This window comes from Hydra viridissima, unplaced genomic scaffold (assembly GCF_058129835.1).
Source record: "Hydra viridissima isolate aposymbiotic clone 2 unplaced genomic scaffold, HvirCarnegie_v1 scaffold_7, whole genome shotgun sequence".
Classification (NCBI taxonomy): Eukaryota; Metazoa; Cnidaria; class Hydrozoa; order Anthoathecata; family Hydridae; genus Hydra; species Hydra viridissima.
In genome coordinates this window covers 5,278,219-5,302,309 of record NW_028324306.1, presented here as the reverse complement: position 1 = coordinate 5,302,309, position 24,091 = coordinate 5,278,219, and the positions used below count along the sequence as shown (strand labels likewise).

Below are 24,091 nucleotides of genomic sequence, written 5' to 3'. Positions count from 1 at the left end.
AAAAAAAATCATCTTACACAATCGCATAAAAGAAGCGGGAATAGTAATAAAAGAATTAAATAAAATGGCTAACAATGTAAGCGTACTTTGTATCTATTGATATTATTTCTACATATCTATATATATATATATATATATATATATATATATATATATATATATATATATATATATATATATATATATATATATATATATATATATATATTATATATAGATACTTTTTATATAAATATATATTTAAATTATTATTTATATTTAATAGGTATCAACTATTAATTTAATATATAAATATAGACTTTTAAACATATATATATATATATATATATATATATATATATATATATATATATATATATATATATATATATATATATATATATATATATACATTGTATATATACATTTATATGTATATTATGTATATATATATATACTCATATTTATTTACATTTTTTTAGTATAAAATACATTTAAAATACAATTTATTTTTAATTACTTCTGTATCATATTATTTCTTAAAGGATTAAAAATGGAGTGGGCTGTCAAAGGAGAAAAAAAGGCTTGTCATTAATGAAGAAGTTGATACTTTTTACAAAAAAGCTCAGGAAGATGCTGCAATTCATGAGGTTGTTGTTAGTTACGATCAAGAAGAGCCCAAGAGTTCTTCGTTAGAATCAATTAGCAATAATAGCATTAACCTTGGTAGTTATCGTTCTTTTGAAAGTATCATAGATACAAGCTCAGAAGAAATTAAAAATAAGTCACTTTTAGAGGAAATTCGTGTTTGGGCAATTCAATACAATGTTGAAAATAAAGCATTGGATGATTTGTTAAAAATTCTTATAACAAAACATCCGGAGTTACCTAAATCATGTAAAACACTTTTAAAATGTTCTTCGACCCATTTGAATATCTCAAAGATGGGTAGTGGAGAATTTGTTCACTTTGGCCTAGAAACTGAACTTATTAGGTATATAGAATCTGGTTTGCAAAGCTTTAGGATAAGTTCAGATCGATATAATTTACTTTGCGCTGAAGCTACTCATTTTCATTCTACACTTATCACGTTAACATTTAATATCGATGGGATGCGTTTATTCAAATCCTGCTCTAAATCATTTTGGCCTATTTTAGCAAAAGTTAATGAAAGTACTTGCCTTGAGCCTTTCATTGTATCTCTTTATTTTGGCACAAATAAACCGAATGACCTGAATAAATATTTTTCAGGGATTGTAGAAAACTTGAACAATTTAAAATACCCAATTGTAGTTTCAGGACAGAGGTATCTTATTAGAGCTTTTTGTATTGTAAGTGATGCTCCGGCAAGAGCATTTATAAAGGGTATAAAGTATTTTAATGGTTACAATGGGTGTGAGTATTGCAGACAAACTGGTAGCTATATTAATGGAAAGGTTGTTTTTGATAATCATGATGCTCCTGCTCGAACTGATCAACAGTTTTTGAATTTTCAAGAAAAAGATCACCAAAAGGAAATGACGGCAATTGGTAGTATTGTACCTCCTGTTACTTGTGTGCCAGCTGAGTACATGCATCTGTTATGTGAAGGTGTGTTCAGAAAACTTTTGTTTTTATGGGTTTCTTCAACATGTGTGTACAAAGGTTCATTTCGCATACCACCGTCTAATCGAGTTGCTTTATCAAATAAGATCGTTGAAAATGGGAAACACATGCCTAAAGAATTTAAACAAAGAAAAGTGAGACCATTGGTTGAGATGGACCGATGGAAAGCAACTGAATTTAGAACTTTTTTTATTTATTTGGCACCATTAGTCATGAGATCTTTTCTGCATCCCAGTGTTTATGCTCATACTATGCTTCTCCATTTTGCAGCATTCAATATGCTTGGATCAGATTTTTTACCAATTATGGATAACATTTCCTGGTGTTTGAAGAAATTTGTTACTACGTTTGCAGATCATTATGGTAAAGGTAATTTAGTGTATAACATTCATTGTCTTTTACATTTAGATGAGTTTGTAAAAAACCTTGGTCCACTTGACTTTTGGTCATCATTTCCTTTTGAGAATAAATTAAGGCATATTAAAAAGACCATTAATTCCAACACCAATTGCCTCAAACAGTGCATCAATAATGTAATTAGAAGTTCAATTTTCAAAACATTATCGCCATCTTGCAATAACTTATTTTACTTATCTACACATTCACCAGACAATATATATCTCACCTCTTCTGGAATAGTATGTGTTACTTCGTTTGTTACCGATGTTGTGTGTAATGGAAATGTAATGACTTTATATGAAGACGTGTATTCCCATCCATATCCTTCTTCATTTATGCATATAGGTTTGTATAAACACTCAAATAGTAATGTATGCAATGTTTCAATAATTAACAAATGTGTGTGTATTCCTTGTGAGAATAGTATATTTTACATTATTCCATTTGCTTCTAATAAATTGTTTAGTTATTGATCAAAATACCAGAATTATTTATATAAACTATTAGTTTTTGAACAGCATCAAATTTTGAACTGTTTAACAATTGAAGACATTTGTACTTTTAGCACTTATAGTCTTCAATTTAAATCTTGAAAAATGACTTTTATCTAGTTTTTAAATTTTGTATTTAATTTTAAAAAACAGTTTGTTACATAATTAGTTGTATAACCAATTTATATCAGTTGCGTAAAAGATGTTTAATTTTTTTATGAGTTTTTTAGTGTTATTTTTTTATAGGCATTCTTATGAATTTTATATCTATGTAATAAAGATATTTTTTATGAAATAATTATATATAGAAAAGTATGAGTTGTTTTACCTATTTTTTATTTACTTGGCATTGTTAATTTATATTGCTATAGTCCTAGCAAGTATTGGGAATTTATATAGTTATTTTACTACTATTACTTATGCAAAATTTTTTTTATTGAATTATGGTAATTCTAATGTAAACATAGTGTCATCAGGGTGGCAAATACCCTGTAAATATTGTGCCAGCCCAAAACGATATTTACTGAAATTATCTTTCCTAATTCCTAGAGTTTTTTATAATATGCACAAATAGTTTATATTATTTATATTTTTTACAGTGTAAAGATATGTTTTATATTGTTCATTTCCTTAACGACAATACTGTGGAGTATGTTCCAAAGGAATGGCTTAATGGAAACAGCGAGTGTATGTGGCCAAAATGTAGCATGACTTCATTAAAAGGAATGCGCCGGAAGAGACAGATTCCCAATAAAGATTGGGAAAGATACAAAATACGAATTTTATCTACTGCAGGTAAAAACACACATATGTGTGTTTGTGTGTGTGTGTGCGTTTAAGTTATACCTGGTTTATTAATATTACTTTAATGCACAATCAACTCACATTTTTGTTACTTTGTACTACTTTGACTACTTTGTTACAGACTGTGAGGAAAGAGCATTAGAAAAGTTAAAAATATCTGAAGAAACAAGTGATCTTGCTTCAGAATATGAAGGTAATTCATGTCGTAGGAAGACAACATCAAAACGATTATCCCCTTCATTATTTGCTTCTCAAATTCATGGCAATATGTCTAGTGAAGATGATTCTGATTTCAACATGCCTACATCTCTTCAGCAAGCTGTCATTTCTGTAAGCTTATAAAGTGACTTTATTAAAAACAAGTTTTTTTCATTAACTTGCTTACGTTAATGAAAAAAATGTTAAATAATTATTTTAAATGTGGAAACGAAAATATTTATTTAAACATGGCTTACTCTTGTTGATTACAATCAACAAATTTTTATTTTCTTAAATTAGATAAAGTTTTACTAGATTTTAATAATTAGCATAAAATATTTTAGACATCAACACCAGGTAGCCAACCATTGCTGCCAATACCACATCATGCTGTAAGTATTAAACATGTTGCTTGATAGAAATACTATAAGTTAAAATTTGTTAATGTTATTATTAGACATTTAATTTTGATATATGATTAGAATGTTTTTCGAGAGATGCAACACCAAGGAAAATCTAGTCAAAGCTTTGTGTCATTACTAAATGATCCTGATGAAATAAATTTACCTTCAGTAAGATTTTTGTAAATTTTATTTTAGTAATTATAAGTTTGCTGTGAAGTAGAATAATTATAATTGAAGATCATTAAATTTAAATATGCATAAATGTAATTAAAGTAGAATTTTTTTTAAAAATTATATCAGGAGTTCTTGCCAATGCCATACACCAAAAATTCCACTGACACCCTTACACCAATCACACAGTCAATTGAATACCGATTGTCCTCCATTGAAAATTTACTTAAAGGTGAAAAATCTTTTAAAGTACATATATTAATTTGTCTATCTTTTAAATACTTATAACAGTTCGATTTGATTAGATTTAGAAAAATCTGTAACGTCTGCGACAAAAGAGATTAAACATTTGATAGAGCGTATGCCAATTGGTCATACTGAAGAAAGTTTATTTACGAAATCAAGCAGCATAGAAGAGTTAGATGCTGTTTTGTTGCAATGCCAGGATGAAGAAATGGCCTCACTTTTTGCAAGTTGTACTTAAATATTATTGAAAAACTTTTTAATAAAAACTCCGGTTGCATCCATTGAAAAATTAAAAATTCGAATATTTAACCTTTTTTTAGATAATACAATTTTTTATATAATTTGAATTCGTATATAAATTTTATTTTTTAGTAATCACTTATATATATTTATGTATGTGTTTATACACCTTTGTGTACTTTTAAATTGTTTACTTTCTTTTTCTGAATGTAGATTAACTGGCTAGCAACAGCAGGCGGAAAGTATATATCTGATACGGTACGAAACATTTTGAATGTTTTCATGACTGATGAGTTACAGATGAGTTGTTGTCGTACTGGGAAACGCTCAAACAAATATTCAATTGAGGCTTTTGTAAAGTTTATTGCAAGTAAGCAAAGTAGCTATTCCGTTAGAGTTAACCGTTTGTCAAGTACAAGTACTTATTGATAAAGTTGACATTAACCCTTAATAAATTAATTAATTTTTTGTATAATCGAAATAATAAATAATAATAAACTGATTTTAGTTGCTGTTCGAAGGCATTGCAAAAATGCTACAGACAAAGATGTCAATGAAGCCATCACCGCTTCACTGCATAACTCAGCAGATCGTGGTGGTAGACGTATGCATCGAGAGAAGAATGAATAAATAAATTTAATGAAAAGTTATTGTAAATAAATAAAATGTTTGTAAATAAATTTATAATAAAAAGCAAGAAGCATATTATTTTTCATATATATATATATATATATATATATATATATATATATATATATATATATATATATATATATATATATATATATATATATATATATATATATATATATCAGATTTCATGTAAAAAGTTAGTGTACTTTCGTTCTGAAAGTGGTTTTGAGCGATATAAGTACTATTGCCACACGTGAGCCACTCCAACGCCATCCCATAATGAGTAGTGGTAAATATATGGCTAATATATACTTCCCACACGTGGGCCAGATGAACCTTTGCGCACAGATGAAGTGTGGCTTTCGTTCTTATTTAGTGTGGTTTTAGTGCTATAAGCATTAAACCCACATATGGCCCGCACTAAAGCCATCCCATTAAGAAGTGTGGTAATGATATGGCTAGCAAATGCTTCCCACGCGTGGGCCATTTGAACTTTTGCGCACAAATTAAGAGTGGCATTTGTTCTTATTTAGTGTGGTTTTATTGCTATAAACATTAAAGCCACATATGGGACGCATCAGCGCCATCCCATAAAGGAGAGTGGGAAATATATGGTTAACATGCAATTGCCATATATGGCCCACGTTAAATTTTCTTGTCGGGTTGGCATAGTGAAAATCTTTTTAATAAAGCTTGTATTCTGATAAAGTTACAAATTAATCACAACAGTTGAAAATATGGGATTATTTAACAGAGAATGAAATATTTAACAGAACTTTTCAACATAAAAAACTGTCAAAAATGATTTTATTGATTCTAAAAAAGACTTAACACTTTTTTATGGTCATAAAAATTTCACAAGATGCTTCTAAAGGACCAACACTAGTTAGCATATCAATAAAATAAAACATGTTTTAATGAACATTCGGATATGTAAACCAGTACCTTGGATCAAACCTTTGTATCTTAAACTTGATATATTTGGGAAGCACCAAAAGATTTGTTGCAAATAGTTTTACTTTTTAGTTGAACTCCTAATGTTTATCATGTTATGATGAGCTTATATAAAATGATGTTATTAAAGATGAAGTTAATCTAGGAATTCAATTGAAGCAAAGGAAGTAATGCTTTCTGTATGCTATTTTTGTATATACAACTATTTAAATAATTAGATTGCTGATTTCAATAATAGATTGCTGTCATATATTACTAATGTACAATACTCTGCAAATGCTTATTCCATGCATCACCAATGACATTTGTGATGCGATACATTTGGAATGTATCATATGTACAGACTGTACTACAGCAATAAAAATCTTTCAGATAAATACAGTTACCCTGTAAAATAATGGTTAAAAAGTCAAAGTTTTTGTTGTTGTTGTTGTTGATTGGATTAGAAACAAAAGCCACTGCAAAACCTTTTCAGATTAAGACTGTTTATTTTGATCACACTTATAGTCAAAATGAGCAAAGATGAATTAGATGCTTAAGTGATAAACATTATTCGCAGTCCTTATCAACAGTAGCATCTAAGTTTTTTTAGTTACTTAGTTACTGAATTCTACTAAATAATAATGATATCTATAGCATTTTCATAAGTTTTTTTTTTGTAAGTTAGATGCTGAATGCTGAATTCTAATCAGTTATCTAGAAAAAGGTCAACATATTTTAAAATCTATATATTTATAAATTCTAATGTAGTTCAATAAACAAAATTTTTTACGTTTTGTTAAATTATAATATTCAAATATGTATTCAGTTTTATTCATTGTATTATTTTAAGTCTTTTGTGAATAATTTTAACAAAATTTTGAAAATTTGTTATAGGTTACAAGTTTTTTTTTAGTTGTTTTTTTTTTTTATAAGAAACCAAGCTAATGGGTTAGTATTTGAAAGTTTCTTATTTTAAAGCTTGTTCTAAATCTAGTACTAAAAGTTTCTTAGTAAAATTCCATTTAATTGCACATGCAAATGAAATACTAATTTAAACTGTTGTTCTCTGTTGTAGATAATGTTGTTCTCCTTTTAATTTAAGCTGTTGTTCTCCGTTGTAGATAATAACTTTGTGTAATCTTAATGTAATAAGTAGGTAAAAGTTAAAAAAATATTCCTCCAACTCTTAAATAAGTTTATTATTCAAAAGTAGCTTATCACTAAAAGTTTCTTAAGATTTTGGGGCTTCTAGTGCTAGTTTCTTATAAACTCGTTTCTTATTAAAAACGTGTATCTTACAACTAATTGTCTAATCAAGTTATTGTTAGAAAAACGTTATTTTGACAAAATTAAACAATTTTTTTTTATTACCCTGGATGACTTTATGCTGTGTACACACATTTTTAGAAAAATTAGAAACATAAAATGTGATAAGAGGTTAAGCAAGTCCCCTGCTTTAAAAGTAATTATAGATTTTCAGCTTTTTCTTACACAGAATAGCTGATATAGTAGGATTCTGGTCATTTCTATTATTTGGGCTTTACTTTAATGATGTCAACAAAATAGGGGGAGGAGGATTCTTAAATGCTTTGACAGTTGTTGACAAAGGGGAGAGTAGTAGGTCAAGAAAAGTGGACGTCAACACTTTTACTTTTTTTAATAAATTTATTTACTTAAAAAAAAGTAATTTGAAGCAGCGTTAGTAGTCGTTTGTAACGTAGTGTTTGGAGGGTAAGAGGTAATCAAATGTTGTGTCTCTTGAAGTTTGGTGAGCAGGAGAGGGAGGGGGGGGGGTTGACGTAATTAATAAACAGCCTCATAGTTGTGTCTGGTATTTATTTTCTCTGTCACCAAAAACACAGGAATAAATTACAGCTAATGGTGGAATAAAATATAGTGAATAATATGTAATAATAATAAAGTAAAAGTATGTTTATTTGAATTTGACGTTTCGCATGTTTGAATAAACCACAATTTATCTAATTTTCTGTATATGTTAATTTTCCATTTATGTATCAATGTATGTATTTTGGTTTTTGAGTCCTCAAAAACTCTTCAAAACAGGCCTTACCCCCAATAGTACACTAACGATTTGCCAGAAACCCAAATAGCACAGACTAACAATTATCAAAGCTAGGGAAATTCTTTAATTTGTCGGATACAGACGATCTATCAAGGGATAATTTTTGGATTCAATAATTTGTTACCGAGTAGGCCCTTAATTTAAAATTTGCGCCACACAGTTTTATTAAAGTGTCATTCCTCTTTTAACCAGCCTCCCAAAATTACTTGTGTTTTTAAACAACGTGCTGAGTTAAATATATAGATTTCTAAAACAAAATATTCAAAAACGAGTGGGGAAGAATAACCCTTTGGATTCACCCTTGTGAGAGGGATCATCCTTTTAAAATTAATGTTTTAAATTAGTTTAATTTTTCAAAAATTAAATTTGTAGCCCTCAAATAAAATAATGCATGCTCTGTAAAAAGGTTGGATTTCTCTGGTTTAGGAACCTTTTTTTTTTGTTTGCCTTTTATCTTTTTTAATAGTATATAAAGTTGCTTTGTTTTTAGTAGTATATATTTTGCTTTTGAATAAAATAAGTTACATAAAGGTTTCACGTTAAAACAATATAAATAAACAAGACAATTTAAAAAACAGATCGGGACACAAAGAAGATATGGGTAATGCAATACCATCTCAATCTTTTCATAGAGTTTCTTAAAAAATATAGATTGTCAAAAAGTTCTAATAGACTGCAGATATAAGTAAGATGTTAAATTTCTAATTTAAAAACTCAAAGATTTAAAATATTATTTTTATGTATTAACCAATACATAAATAACTAAAAGAGAGCTTTAAACTTTGATGTGTTTAATGATTTTAAGATTTTATCATTATATTATTATTAGCTTTTTTTTTTTTTGAAAATAATTACATTTCTTGGTCCTCGAAATGTTATCAAAAACTCTGTATACCTATTTAATTTCATTGAAAATTTAAAAGAACTTTTATTGATTTGTTCTTAAGAAATACTTTCCATTTATATTTTTTTCAAAGTTACAAATAAAGTTAGCTGGAGAGAGGTTATTTGTATATTTATGCATTAAAATTAAGTGTTGATTAATATTTATTTCATAAACATTCATAATTTTCATGTCTCTCATTATGGGTTTAGTTTAATAAGAGAGGGCCTATTATTGATCCTTGTGGTATTCCACACGGGACTTTAAGTATTTTGAACTCCTAGTTTTGAACATATTGTTTTCTAATAGTAGGGGAACTATTAATGCAAATGTAGTTCTTATTTATTACGCCATAATACTTTAACTTTTCTAACAAGATGCAACGATCAACGGTGTCAAAAGCTTTAGTTAGATCAATAAATATACTTAAGGTAAATTTGTTTTTATTCTCGGCCTTTGCTGAAGCCCAAACAAGAAAAAAAAAAGAAAAAGAGTAAACAAAAATAGCAGAATCGATGTTTGTTAAATTACTCTTTACAAATCTGCAAGCACTCTTGAAAAAACCATAAGATAACTATGATAACTGTGTAAGAACTATAAATTTAGGGGTATTCAAAAATTAAAATTCGGGGATAAGAAAGCAGTAGGTACTTAAAAAGTGCCTATTACATCCTAAAATGTCCTCAAATCTCTAAATTCCGATTGGAACGTCCGAATTCCGACTATACTTCTAAACAACCATCAATAAGTTGAATCCGCCAGGAAAAAGTGTGTGGGCCGATATTTCAAAAACCAATATGATGATATTTGTTTTAAAACAAAATATGTTTCTCTCGTTATAAAAAATATTAAACGAATTAAAAATTTGTACACTTTATAAATCTTTTTAAGTTTTTAATAATAAACTTTATTTTATTGTTTCAATTTATAAAATTGCTTAACCCTTTAAGGCCTAAGGGAGGAAAACGCTGGTGTTTAATAAAATATACAATTGAAATATACTAATTAGGGTCCAGTAATAGACAATACACATTTTTTCAATATACCAGGGTGATTGTTACTATGGAAACTGAAGTGGGACCAATATGTCCCGTCAGGCCATAAAAGCTTTTTTTTTAAAAAAATTTTTAGTTAAAGAAAAAACAAAGTCTTTGTTATTAAACACATTTTATTTAAATGCTATGATATTTCGAAAAACTTTTTTTTTTTCATTTATGCACAAAAAAACCTTACAAGTAGTGGATTTAAAATGTGGTCTTGACTCAACCTTTTCTTTTGAGCATACTTCACATCTTCCAAGGTTAGTTTCATAGAAAGGTCAATGAATGCCTTGATTTTTTCCTCTAATTGACAAAGGTATTGAATAATTAGAATTTCGGCGTTTTTTTGTTGATAAAGAAGGTGATAACATTGGGCGTCCTATTTTGGGTAGTCTGCTAAGTATTATTAACGATTGTGCGACTGATCTTTTAAACTGCATTAATATAATTTTTTTACCACTTAAATTTTATAGACCACATAAGCATTACATAAAGTACGCTCAAGAACCCCAAAAAATCTTCGGTGCCACCATTTCCTTGATTTTCGGTCTACACCATAAATCGAGCAATACATCCTTTAAAAATATTAGCCCGTAAAGCCTGACAGGACTTATTAGTCCCACCTAAAATTTTATAAAAAGGTAGTGTATGCAAAACTTTAAAACACTTTAACTAAACTTCAATTATTTAGTTATACATTAAAGAAGCTCTAAAAAAATTCTCAACACAAATAAAAGTATGCACAGTGGGCCAGAATGCACTTTTACTGGACAAAATTCATAACTAATTTAATATTAGAGCTATATTCACTAAAATTAGTATGAGTACTAATATGATGTCTGCGCTTTTTATGAAGGTAATATTTTTTTATTTCGTTGCTATGGATACCTTTATTTTGCTTAGCAACAACCTACTTTTGTTATCTGCAGATATTTTATAAGTGCTATATTCACTAAATTTGGCATGAGTACCAATATGAGATCACACTTCTTACAAAAGTGATAATTTTTTAAATTTAGTTGTTATGGATTCTAATATTGCTTAGTTACCGGATACTTTCCTTAGTTACAAAGTGGTAAATTGATATTTGAATATCTTATCGGATTTTTGACCCACCTGTATTGAATAACAATTGAGTATTTAGGTAAATAATGTTTTAGGAATAATAAAAGCAAAAAATAGTGCAAGAAAACATTATCAATTTTAAATTACATCAAAAAATTATAAAACAATAATATCGTTTGAAGATTGTTTAAGTAATTGTAAAACATCTGAAGGAAATGCTTTATGATTTGTTTGGTGTGATGTTGATTTACGTAATGATGAAATAACAGGATCACTGGAAACTAGGAGTCTATTAATAAGATCAGTATTTGTTGCTTTTCTGGATGTTTTTCGGCTGAAATTTTCGCGATAAGATTTAAAGTCTTTATTTCTAGCCTCTTGAGCTTCCTCTGACATAAGTCCGATGGGTAATGTAAGGCTTTTAATTATGTCATGTCCATGTATCAATACTTTGTGAACTGATTGAGCCATGTAATACCATGGATAAAGGGACACATATAGTCTAAAAGTGTCAAAACAATAATCCTTGAACTTTAAGCAGTCTATTTCATATCCTGAAGAAAGCGTTACCAAGATAATGTAAAATCTGAATATAAGGTTTTGGTCAATACCCAGAATTTCAGCTGTTTGTTCATATGCTGCAAAAGCACGCCTTGAGGTATTGCCATCATTGCTTGTTCCAGAACCACCACTTTTAGGAAAATCAACAACAAGTCCCATTTTGTTCATAAAACCAGTCTGAATCTTTTGTTTAGCTACAGATGCCTTTTCTTTGTGTTCTTTAGATCTTGCTTGCCACTTTCTTGTTTCTTTTTTATATGCAATGTGCAATAACATCTCAAAAAATCGAATCCATGCATGAAGACTGGAAAGACCATATTTGAACTCTCTGTTAGTATAATCTATATTAAGGATATCAAGACTATTCATATTTTTTGGAGAGACACCACACACTGAACAATATTGGTATGAGTTATTTTTTTCAGATAATATTGTTTGAACCTTCCCATCAATCATTGTAAGTTCAATAATACAATTCACTTCAATAGAAGATCCGCAAACCTCTAATAAAATCATACCCAAGCTTTCTATCTCACTTTTAATGTACTGATCTTCTTCAATCACAGATTCCTTGGATTCCATTTTGTATGCAAATCTTATGGGTCTACAATAGGCTGAGGAGGACGACTTTTGATTTCTCCAAGTAGGCACCTTTTCGTTGCTGTTGTTAAATCCAGTCAAATCCAATGGGACAAGACAAGTAATAAATAATGATTCTTCACGCTTTAAATCTCTGTTAATGTCGGGTTCTGATAAAACTTGTTTATAAATGCTTTGGCCAGTAGCACCATCAAAACCAGCCTTACACGTTAGTGTCATTGTTTTTATTGCTTTGTCGTTCAATATCAAGTGCCTTAGTACAGGTTCCTGAACTGCACAGATTCTTTGCAAAGTATGAGTCATTAAATCTTTTAAAGGAACTGAAGCTGAATAGTCCTCCACTGTTATGTTTGCAGGATAACATTTCAATTTTGCATCTCTGACATCATTGTAAGCGGGGTAGATGTTATATTCTTTCTCCAAGGCTCCGCTTCTAATCAATTGATAGGAAGCTTTTGTCAGACTTGCATCAATTAATAAAGCCAGTGCTTCATCTGCTGAATATTTAGTTGCTTTATCTGTATTTGATATATTTAAAACATTCTTGGCAGCAATAACAACAGATTCATCTCTAAATTTTTTACTAGCAGCAAAAAATAATTCATTGGATGAATGAGATTCAATTAAACAAGATACACGCCGTTTTTTAGTTTTATTAGAACTATTATCAAATGCAACTGGTTTTCGACCACGTCTACTTGCAGTTGGTTCATTGTCTTTTTTTTCTGACAATTAAATATTCATTAAGCCAGTTCACAAACTTCTTTTCAAAATTTTTCACAGTATAGTTTGCAGATTTCCACTTTTTTTTATACAAGTAAACAAATCGTTGAACAGCATGTCTAAAATCAACGTCTTTAAAATCAGCAAATTTTGGCTGAATAAATTTTAATATATCTTCAGTAATATTTTGTTTTGAAATACTAAGATTGTTTTTTTGGAGAAAATTATGAATGTCTAAGTTTAACAAAACCATATCTAAATAATTATTGTAACAAGTATTTTGTATTTAAAAGTAAAATGTTATAATATATATGCCGCCTGGACTACTAATACTTGTTAGTAATTAAGTTACTACAAGTGTTAGTAATTAAAATTAAAAGTAATTAAATTACTGTCAGTGTTAGTAATTAAATTACTAACAACTACCGAAAATATGTTGTTGCTATGTTATGCAAAGTAAGGTATCCATAGTAACCAAAAAAAGTTAACCTCATAAGAATTGTGAATCTCATTTAAATACATACCCCCAATATTGTGTATTTAGCGCAAGTAAAATACTGTTAAAACAACGTTAATGTAAAAATGAGTTGTTGCTATGCAAAATTTAGTACCATAGCAACCAAGTTAAAACATACATAAAATCTGAACGGGGATTTAAGGGGACGAGCAATCAATTAAAACTCGATTGAAGCATCATATAGCTCAAATAAATATAAGACAACACATGGCAAATTGTGGTAATTATTAGTTATTGTGCGGCAAAAAATAAGTTTCTTAAGAAATTATTTTTTTTAATCTGTGATTTTCAAAGTATAACTGAGATAACATGCTATGACAAATTTATTTCACACATTGGTTTTTCTTATCTCTAAATACTCTAGAATAACATGTACTAATTTTTTGTTTCAAAAACGTAGATGTAATTGAAATATAACACAACGTTGATGTCACCTTTAATTACTTATTTATAATTTTTTTTTATTTTATTTTATCTCAATATTCAAATGCTTAGAGTCCTGGTAACTAAGGGATTTAATATAAATAAATTATCAATAGATTTCTCCTAATATATGTAGATACTAAAATTAAATAGGTTTTCAAGATTAGACAACTAAAATTTTTCCCATTTTGTCCACCTACTGGCCCACTTTGGTATGTAAAGTTAAATATAATAGGTTTGCTTTTACAAAATAAATACGCTTGATTTCCTTAAAAACCACCATTAGAGATCACATCTAAATAAGCATCTGCGTCTCGTTATTTTTTTTATTCGAGACGAGACGAGACAATGATATCCGGGATACAATTTTTATAATCCGAAAGAAAATTTATTGTCCCGGTTTATAACTTTAATCCGGGACAGTTTATTCGTCAATTTTTTCCGGGACATTACTCGTCTCGTTATGCTTGTTCCGGTTCATTTCAGAGAAAACGATTCCGAGACGCAGACCCTTACATCTGAATTAAAAAATAATTGATAACAAACAATTAAATGTAATTTTAAAACATGACTAAAAACCAAGTGAAAACTTACGCAATGTTTTTACAGCAAAAAAAAAAAAACCGGTTTAAGAGAAAGACAGGAGTTTAAGGGTCTACGTTTCGGAATCGTTTTCTTTGAAATGAACCGGAACAAGCATAACGAGACGAGTAATGTCCCGGAAAAAATTGACGAATAAACTGTCCCGGAATAAAGTTAAACCGGGACAATAAATTTTCTTTCGGATTTTAAAAATTGTATCCTGGATATCATTGTCTCGTCTCGAATAAAAAAATAAATAACGAGACGCAGATGCTTACAGGAGTTAATGTAGTGGGACATATAAGTTCCGTCAGTCCTCAAAGGGTTAAATAATGAAATAAAAAAAAGGTTTATATCAGGTAAAAAATAAAAGTTAAATAAAATACTATTAGGGTAACTACACCTCTACATAGGAATATATTTTAGTGATTAAAAGAAATAAGGAATACTTTTAAAATCATAAAACAGAAACTTTAACTCAATTAATAAATGTCAACAAAGAAATAAAAACACAATTGTCAATGAATAGCTTTTGACTTAACAAGACAACTTTAAAATTTTCAGAGACGGTTTTTGTTTGATTCTGGTGTAAAAAGTGTGAAAGTATATTATCATGATGTTGTTCCATGTCAAAAGAGTAACGCTCCGATATAAGCATAAAAGTGTTGCACAGAAATGTCCAACAAACTTTATTTTTAATAGAGTTAAAGAGCACAAGTGTGAAGAAAACACATTGAACAGTATTAATAGGAATTTTAACTCACCTCTATGGAGTGATTTTAGATATTGACCAAACTTTTCAAAATAAAACATTTTTCTGGTTAAAATTTCATTTTAGTAAAGCAAATCATCATTAGGAGACACAGATCCGGCAATATAAACAAAAGACGTCTTTCATTGAATAGTTATACTTTTTTTTAGTTTTGTCAAATTATCTCAGCTGAAGATTCATCAAATAAAAATTCACAAAATTGGTAAGAATGTGCTGCATCAGGAGCTGACTCATTAATGTTATATGACAACAAAAGTGAAGTTTTAGAAATATTGAACTTTTCAATTATTTGTTTGACGCTTAAAAAATATGTGCCACCATCTTAACTTGCTGAATTCTTTTTCAAGTGGGTCTGTAAAAAATTTTTCCAACATAACATATTTGTGTGTTTCTCTTAATAGAGTTTTTTTCAGCTCAACAATTCCTTTACATGTATGATTTATGGAATGTCCTGTATCATGTGTTAATTGTTTTATACGCTTCCCCTGATTACTTGTCATACGAAATCCCATTTCTTCAAAATCCCAAATAAATTTTAATCAATCATCGTTTGGATCTTGGATGACAGCTTGTCGATCATCATTAAACCTATAATTCACACCCACACTTTAAAACATTTTACATTTAACATTTTCCACCATGTAATAACAAGTTTAATAAAATCAGCAGTCTCATTAATTCTTAAGATGTTGGAGGTTTCAGGATGATTAAGTAGAGCGCTTTGTTTTTTTTCAAAAAAATACTATTAGAATGAAGTTTTTGTTTGAGCAAGTCTTTCAAAATGACTTGGTCAAACAAAAACTTCATTCTAAAAGTGTTTTTTCGTTAGACTATAAGATTTAGCTTCAAAAGGTATTACTAAATGACTCCAACAAGCTTTTTTCTTAACACAATTTTCATAAAAAAATAGTTGTCCTTTTTTTTCTGTGAGCCAATTGTTTTGAATGTTTTTGATTAGGTGGACAAATAGCAAAAAAGTTTCAATGGTGGTTAATCAAGATTTTTTAGGAAATGAATCAAATTTTTTGAAAAATGCTTGATTACTCAACGCCGTTAATGCAAGTTCTCAAACTTTTTCGACTTGTTTGTTCTCGGTGGTAACAAACATGTTTTTTTTTTCATGTCTGCAACATTTGTTTATAAACAATATGATATGCTAAGTTTTAAAAGATATGTTTTAAACAATATCTATAGATATTGTTTAAAACTTAACATATTTTTTGCGATGGAGTAAGAAAATATGTATACATATTTTCTACAAAAAAATAAAATATATATATATATATTCAAATAAAATATATATATGTTAATCTATGGTAATTTAAAGACCGGAATTTTAGTTGAATAGTTTTATGGCATTATAAAATAGGGGTGGTTCATATCACAGTAAAGTTTATATTTTGAGCTTAGACTTTTAAATAAACCTTAAGAGGTTTAACTTTAAAAGTCTAACTAGTCGTATGTCAATTTGTGTGTTCTTCACCCTTATATTATTAAAAACTTTAATATAAAATGGAAAAAACAGATTTTAAACTTGAAATAACTAATTTTTTTCAACCTTTAAAGATGTTTGCAGACATATGACTGAAATTAAACATATAACTTAAAACTTGTTTGAAAAAATTGTTTTTTTAATTTAATGATAAAATGAACTGTATTATAAATACTTAAAATTATAAAAATCTATTTGAAAAACCAAAAAACACTTTAAAAAAAATTTATTACGAGAAAATTATTAGAAAATACAATTAAAAACACTAAAAAATCGTGGCATGTTATTGATGAAATAATTTTCCAAAAAAATATTCCTCCAAAAAAACTTTTGATTAATAAAAAGCTAGTTTATCAAAACTTTTGTCAGATTCTTTGATAATATAGGGCCGAACTTGTTAAAACAGTTTCGCTAAGCTCAACAATTTGATTTTTACTTAAAAAGATATAGTACGCATATGGACGAATCTAATCTTAAAGTTTGCGAATTACTATTAATAGTTTAAAAAAAAAAAGCGCAGGTTTTGATAAAATCAGCGCAAATGTTGTAATATCTGTACTTGATGACAGTGAAACATCTTTATTACATATCTTTAAACTTCCTTTAAAATTAGGTGTCGTTCCGATTAAGTTAAAAACTGCCTGAATCACCAATTTTTAAGAGTGGAGATGCCTCCAACATTTAAAACTACAGACCAATTTCTATCTTCCCTTGTTTCTCAAAGATACTTGAGCGTATAATGTTCAACAGACCATGGTTATTTAAAAAAAAACTTCATGTTGTAAAAAAACAGTTCGGGTTCAAAAAAATGCTTTTTTTGAACCCGAAACTGAAAAAAAAAGCTCGATTCTAGGACTATTGTTGTTTCTAATGTACATAAATGGTTTTTATTTATCATCAAATCTTATAAATTTTATTCTAATTGCAAATGACTATAAATACTTTTTTAAACATTTAAACGAACAGTTAGATAAAGTAAATTAGTGGTTTTTAATTAACAAACTTTCTCCTAATACTGATAAAACTAAATTTATTTTGTCATTTAGTTCCTAACATTGATTAAAACATCATCTCTACATTATTTTTTTTTCCTTTTTAGATACATAAAAATAAGGATTTGATAAATTTTTCCGTAAAAAATATTTTAATATTATTTTTGAAAAGATCTTTAAAATGGGTGAATCGACCTGCATTCGAAATAATTCTGACAGCACGTTCAACTTAGCAGTCGTTTAATCTTCTATACATTAGAGCTGCACCAAGAGATATTAGCATAGTTTTAGCGTGTTTAAAATGTCTACTGTGTTTTATTTGTTTTCAAGGATAGTTTATTTGTCTTAAACCATTCCGTTTGATTTGAAAACTCTTTGTTAATTATTTTAGACACATTTAGAAAACCAAAGAGTTGAGTATACACAATTCGCTCTAATATTTTAAAGAAACAAAGGAGATTTTAAATTGGTCTACAGTTTACAGAATTTAAAAACAGAGCGGATTATATCCAATTTAATGTTTGTTTATTAAATATATAATCTCTTAAAAGAGTTCCGAATATTTATGGTGTATTTAAAAACACGCTACGCTATAAAAGACTTCCCTCAGTACAATCGCTGCCCAGTTTTTTTTTTAAATAACTAAATTTATTTTAAAAAATGATATTGTTAACGTAACCCTTTTTTGACCTCCCCCTGTCGAATATTGTCAAAATATTTCAGACCTCGCCTCCTGCCTATTTTGTTGTCATTACTAAGGGACAGCTTCAAATTAGAATATCTTCGTCAATGAAGTTTTTACATTTTATGTTTTTTAAAAGTGGATTCAAAAACAACTTTAAAAAAATCTTTCTAAAAATTTCTTTCAGTTAAACAATAAAAACAAAACATCAGGTAATCGAAACTTTGAATTTGAACAAATTATTAATGACATACGCATGACAACCTAAAAATAAAATAAAGTATTATTAAAATAGTAATGCAAAGTATACTGAGTTACAAAAACCAATACCAAACACACTTTGGTAATTATTAAACCATGACTAAATTAAAATCTTATGCAATAACAATTCTTTTTTGGTGACATCTCAACTTTCTCAATGTACTAAATATTTTAATTGTGGAAAAAGAATGCAAGTAAAAAAAAAGGATCGAGATGAGTTAAAGTTTAATGTATTATTATAAAAATATTTGTTTTTATTTCTTAGCTTTACGTATATAAACGTGCAGTTTTTTGTAACTTTCTACAAATCCTCGATTAAAGTTAATCTCTATGGCCAATTATAAATTGTATAACGTAAGGAGAGCAGTAAAAAAATTTTATTTATAATTTATTTTAAAATAAAATAAAAATTGAGTAAAAGAATACTAATTAATAAAAATAAAAATGGGTGACCTGGAATGTGGTACCTGGTGATGACCTGGAATGCGGTGCCAGCTGACGACATGGAATGTGGTACCTGGTGATGACATGGAGTGTGATATTTGGTGATGACCTGGAGTATGTTACCTGGTGATGATCTTTAAAGTACAGGTCTTTAAAGGTTTAAAGAAGCGAAAATGATGACAAATTGAATAAGTTATTAAAAGGCATAATGAAAAGTAAACTGTAAACAAAAAAAAAAAGATTTGAAAAAAGTTCAAAAATATGAGAAATTATGGTCTAGTGTGGCTTTTCAAATAACATTTAGCATGTAGAGAATGTCTGAGAAATAAGTTTAGGTTAGGAAAACAATTTTGAACTACAAAACACAAGATTATGAAACTAAGATATCAGCAATTTGCATCCAAACTATGAGAATATTGCAAACATTATTTATATGCTAAAACAAGAAAAGTATATACAAAACAATAAATTGAAAATAATACTTTAAAACTTAAGTAATAACAGTTTAAATAAATTTTAATATTTTAAAACTATATATATTTTTAATGGTTATTAAGTATTAACTATTTTAAAAAATTTTTCTTATTAAATATTTTAATAATCAATTAGATATAAAGTAACTTATCAAACATCTCCGCTCTCCTGAACCATACAGAGCCATAATCTAAATATCTGAATGACATAAGTTTTTTATTATTACTTTGTAGAAAACACAGAACATTAATTTATTCTTGATTGAAAAGTCTATTAAAAGTTAATATTCAAATACTGGGGAAAATACAACTTATACTTACTGAAGTACTACTAAAGATATTTAAATATGTGACCTAATCTGGAACCAGACTCTTAGATGAAAATTATTATAATTTTTTTTTTTTTTTTGTAGTTATTAACAAATTGTAGCCCTTAGAATAACGCTCAAAATTCCAAAATGCTAGTTTGCAAGATTTTTTTCCTCATTCAGTGATAATAGAATTCCTCAATACATACAGTTGTAAATGGTCTGCAAAAACTATCCATGTAGAAACTTATTAACATGCTAATGACTAGAATATCTTAAAATAATTCCCTTTTGCCAGATTAGGTCACAATAATACTGTATTTATACAATTAAATTATTTATGTATTTTTACCACACATTTTTCACAACTATAACAACTCAAGCAAATATCTCTCATCTTTTATACTTTAACTTTAGAAATCTAATACAAACTTAATTAACTAAAATACTTAATAAACTAACAAGATAATTTGGTGTGTGTATATATATATATATATATATATATATATATATATATATATATATATATATATATATATAATAAATAGCAAAGCTGGGTAAAAATGTGGTATTTGATTTCAAAACACCATTAGTGTAGTTTTAATGTACTGGAACCATTTTAAAACGAATGTCTATTAATAATTTTGTTTTATATTGATCAATATTTATATTTGAAATAAAGTTTAATAAAGTTACTAAATAATTCCAAGTGAAAATATGAGTTTATTTAATTGAGAATTTCCAACATGCTAAACTGTCAATAATTATGTTGTTAATTCTTAAAAATAGTTATAATGTTTTTATGATCATAAAAGTTTTATATGATGCATCTAAAAAAAAAAAACACAAGTTAGCACATCAATAAAATAAAGAGGTGGACTGGAGCTTTAAAGAATTTCTTTGAAAATATGTATACTTTATTAAACTTCTACATTGGGGTATGCTTTTAAGATGTCCATTTATAAACACTTTATTAATTCAAATAAATCATAGTATGTATTAATCTATACTTGAATTATAGTCTTGAAAAAAAATGGCGGTTTAGCTTTTTTTTGTTTTTGAGTTGCGCCCGTAAAAAATCGTTCCTATTTCAAAAGAAATCGTTCCTGTTTTAAGGAAATCGTTCCTGTTTTTCTCCAAGAAATCGTTCCTACGGCTTTTTTCCGGGAAATCGTTCCGGTTTGATAGAAATCGTTCCGATTTTTTCTAGAAATCGTTCCTATGCGGAACAGTAGGAACGATTTTTTCGGGGAAATCGTTCCTACATTTTGAGAATTCGTTCCTTCAACATTCTTATTATTATTATTATTACTACTACTACTATTATTATTATTATTATTATTATTATTATTATTATTATTATTATTATTATTATTATTATTATTATTATTATTATTATTATTATTATTATTATTATTATTATTATTATTATTATTATTATTATTATTATTATTATTATTATTATTATTATTTGTGATTAGAGACATTAAAAACATGAGGAATTTAATACTTATAATTACTCATGCAGACAAGTCATCTAATTTGTACTGATTAAGGAAAGTACAAAAGTACAAAAAGTTGATAACTAACTCCATTACAACAAGTTATAAAATGGTTTATAATATTAAGAGCTGGGGCCAATGCTATAAACATAAAAAACGAAGTTTTTTCCGTAAAACACGAAGTTTTTACCGTAAAAAGCGAAGAAAAAAAAAGTCCATTGCTATAAACATTCAAAAAATTCCGTTTTTAAGATAAAAACTTCGTTTTTAAATCCAATGCTATAAACGAACAAGGGAATCGCCTTTTCAGATAAAAAATGCGTTTTTTCGAAAAAAAACTTCAGATAGATTTTTGATCTCAATTTTAGATATTTTCTTCGTGATTTTTGGCGGCCATTGCTGGAACAACGTTAGCGCTTCAAAATCATTGAACATTCTTTGTTTGTGTTTTTATGCAGATATTTTATAGATAAAGCTTAAAAGGATTTTGGTAACTTCATAATAAACTAATTACTTAAAATCTGCATTTAATCGATTATTCAGTTCCTTGTTGTGCTTCGTTAACAATGCATGCATGAATTTAAAATTCCATACTTATTTATGAAGGTTTTCGATAGTAATTCTGGTTAAACAAATTTTTCATAGTGTTTGACTAAAGAAAAGTATAAAGAGTTGATAAATATGCCATATAATACACAAATACACAACAAAATAATACACAAATACACAACAAAATAAAATGCTGTTTAAAGAACTTAAAATGTTACTAGCAATAAAGATCAGAGAAAACAAAGAGGTTCTTCTTGGGAAGCTTAGTATTTTTTAATTAGCAAACTATTTAAATAAAAATATGTATTGCTACATTATATTTTATATATGTATATATATATATTTACAAATGTTATAGTATAAGTATGTAATATATAGTATATATTAACATAATATAAGTATGTAATCAATCAATCATATTTCTAAATAAAGATTTTACATTCGAGTTTATATACAAATAGTTATAAACTAATGTAAAGTAAGCTACTAACAGTGCTAATGATATATAACAAGGGTAATAATAATGGCAATTTAATCATTCTATTCAAAAACAGCAGAGATATATTACAGTATATAAAATTAACAATGATAACATGATGTAATGTATAGTATATATCAATTTTATATATATATATATATATATATATATATATATATATATATATATATATATATATATATATATATATATATATATATATATATATATATATACTTCCAATAGTTTTATTAACTTAATACACTAACATTGAAAATAGCTTCTCCTACACTGTATAATACTATAAATTGTGTTGGTAAAGATTCCATGACAGTCTCTGAGAACATGAAAAAAAATATTTGTGCCAATAAAATGAAGAAATACCATTATTTGGAAAAGTACTGAAATGCTTTTATTTCGCTTAGTATAATGTTGCAAATCATCTTTAAGCCTAGTTTCTAAAAAATCTAATACAGCTCTTGGGACTCGATACTGCTCTCGAAAAACGTTGTCAGAAACATCTTCGTTAAAAAAGCGACCATTAAACTAAAATGATATTGAAAAACAAAACAAAAATATAATTTCTGCGCCTATTTAGTATGATTTCTGATTTTGTTCGATAAAAAATCATTAAAAAAGTATATATATATAGTAATTTTAAGTAATGTTTTAAACACCAACCTCTCGAGGCAATCGGTGGCGAAGCTCATTTTCTGCAACTTCGAAATCTAAGTCTTCATCCGAAAAAATTAAATTCATGTTTCTACTTTAATTTTACACAGATTTTTTAAACACCAAATACTAGAATTTAAAAATATTCATAAAAATAGAATAGACAGCACAGCATACTTAATGACTAATTAAATTCATTAAGTAGGCCTAATAAATAGAAAGTTACAATAAAAATTACTATTATATTACTACTATATATTACGGATAAAAAAAGTTCGTGAATTTCAGTGACGTTTACGTTTTATGCTTTATAGCAATGGGCGAAAAAAATACAAACAGCGATAAATTCTTCGAGATTACGAACTTTTTTTCGTACGTGAAAAATTGCGTTTTTACGAAAGATTTTTTTTCTCGAAAAAAACTTCGAATTTTTTATAGCATTGGCCCCAGAATAAATGCTGAAGGTAAGAAAATCATGACAGGCACAACTGTATTAAACATGATGCATATCAATGGTGAAACTAGCGCTTGTATAACACTTAAAGATCACAAAGAGAACTTTGTAAATAACCCTAGCGTACGATTAATAAATCCTGCAAAAAAGAGTTGGGAAAAATAAGCAAACCTATTTTAGACAAAATAAACAATAATATAAGGGGCATGTTGAATCTAAATCAATAGAAAAACACGCAGAACGCAGTAGATTGGTTTAAAGGCATTCATTATAAGAAGCTGCAGAAATTCGTCGTTTTTGATATTAACAATTTTTATTCATCAATTAGTGAAGAACTTTTGAGAAAAGTGATATCCTTTGTTGAGAAGTTCGTTTGTATTACAGCTGAAGAAAAAAGAACGGTATACCACTTTAGAAAATCTCTTCTGT

At 27.6% G+C, this 24,091-nt stretch overlaps 3 protein-coding genes and 1 pseudogene across 4 annotated transcripts; 2 read left to right on the top strand and 2 right to left on the bottom strand.

Annotated features, from left to right (window-relative positions):
* Nucleotides 1-530: 530 nt before the first annotated feature.
* LOC149885789 (uncharacterized) lies at nucleotides 531-2,753 on the top strand. Its single transcript, XM_090092406.1, has one exon. It carries the CDS (start codon nucleotides 924-926, stop codon nucleotides 2,454-2,456), a length of 1,533 nt encoding a protein of 510 aa, XP_089948532.1. The 5' UTR covers nucleotides 531-923; the 3' UTR covers nucleotides 2,457-2,753.
* A 215-nt stretch (nucleotides 2,754-2,968) lies between these two features.
* LOC149885788 (uncharacterized) lies at nucleotides 2,969-5,219 on the top strand. The gene is made up of 8 exons (XM_090092419.1): nucleotides 2,969-3,269; nucleotides 3,400-3,608; nucleotides 3,821-3,868; nucleotides 3,959-4,048; nucleotides 4,181-4,283; nucleotides 4,357-4,520; nucleotides 4,751-4,907; nucleotides 5,046-5,219. Exons 1-8 carry the CDS (start codon nucleotides 3,083-3,085, stop codon nucleotides 5,165-5,167), a joined length of 1,080 nt encoding a protein of 359 aa, XP_089948545.1. The 5' UTR covers nucleotides 2,969-3,082; the 3' UTR covers nucleotides 5,168-5,219.
* A 10,295-nt stretch (nucleotides 5,220-15,514) lies between these two features.
* On the bottom strand, nucleotides 15,515-19,887 carry LOC149885787 (uncharacterized; annotated as a pseudogene).
* Nucleotides 19,888-21,644: 1,757 nt separating this feature from the next.
* LOC149885786 (uncharacterized) lies at nucleotides 21,645-23,820 on the bottom strand. 2 transcript variants are annotated; one of them, XM_090093754.1, is made up of 3 exons: nucleotides 23,218-23,820; nucleotides 22,939-23,082; nucleotides 21,645-22,161 (listed from the first exon to the last, which is right to left on the bottom strand). In XM_090093754.1, exons 1-3 carry the CDS (start codon nucleotides 23,293-23,295, stop codon nucleotides 22,108-22,110), a joined length of 276 nt encoding a protein of 91 aa, XP_089949880.1. In that variant the 5' UTR covers nucleotides 23,296-23,820; the 3' UTR covers nucleotides 21,645-22,107. The 2 variants fall into 2 exon arrangements, with proteins under 2 accessions (XP_089949880.1, XP_089949879.1); XM_090093753.1 differs by lacking the exon at nucleotides 21,645-22,161 and having other exon boundaries at nucleotides 22,779-23,082.
* Between the last annotated feature and the right edge of the window lie 271 nt (nucleotides 23,821-24,091).

Bases quoted from the DNA above. Each gene is read 5' to 3' on its own strand.
- LOC149885789 (XM_090092406.1), top strand. From the start codon at position 924: ATGGGTAGTGGAGAATTTGTTCACTTTGGCCTAGAAACTGAACTTATT.
- LOC149885788 (XM_090092419.1), top strand. From the start codon at position 3,083: ATGTTTTATATTGTTCATTTCCTTAACGACAATACTGTGGAGTATGTT. The intron at 3,270-3,399 runs GTAAAAACACAC...ACTTTGTTACAG, and splicing joins ACGAATTTTATCTACTGCAG to ACTGTGAGGAAAGAGCATTA. The intron at 4,521-4,750 runs GCAAGTTGTACT...TTCTGAATGTAG, and splicing joins AAGAAATGGCCTCACTTTTT to ATTAACTGGCTAGCAACAGC.
- LOC149885786 (XM_090093753.1), bottom strand. From the start codon at position 23,295: ATGAATTTAATTTTTTCGGATGAAGACTTAGATTTCGAAGTTGCAGAA. The intron at 23,083-23,217 runs GTTGGTGTTTAA...ATATCATTTTAG, and splicing joins GCCACCGATTGCCTCGAGAG to TTTAATGGTCGCTTTTTTAA.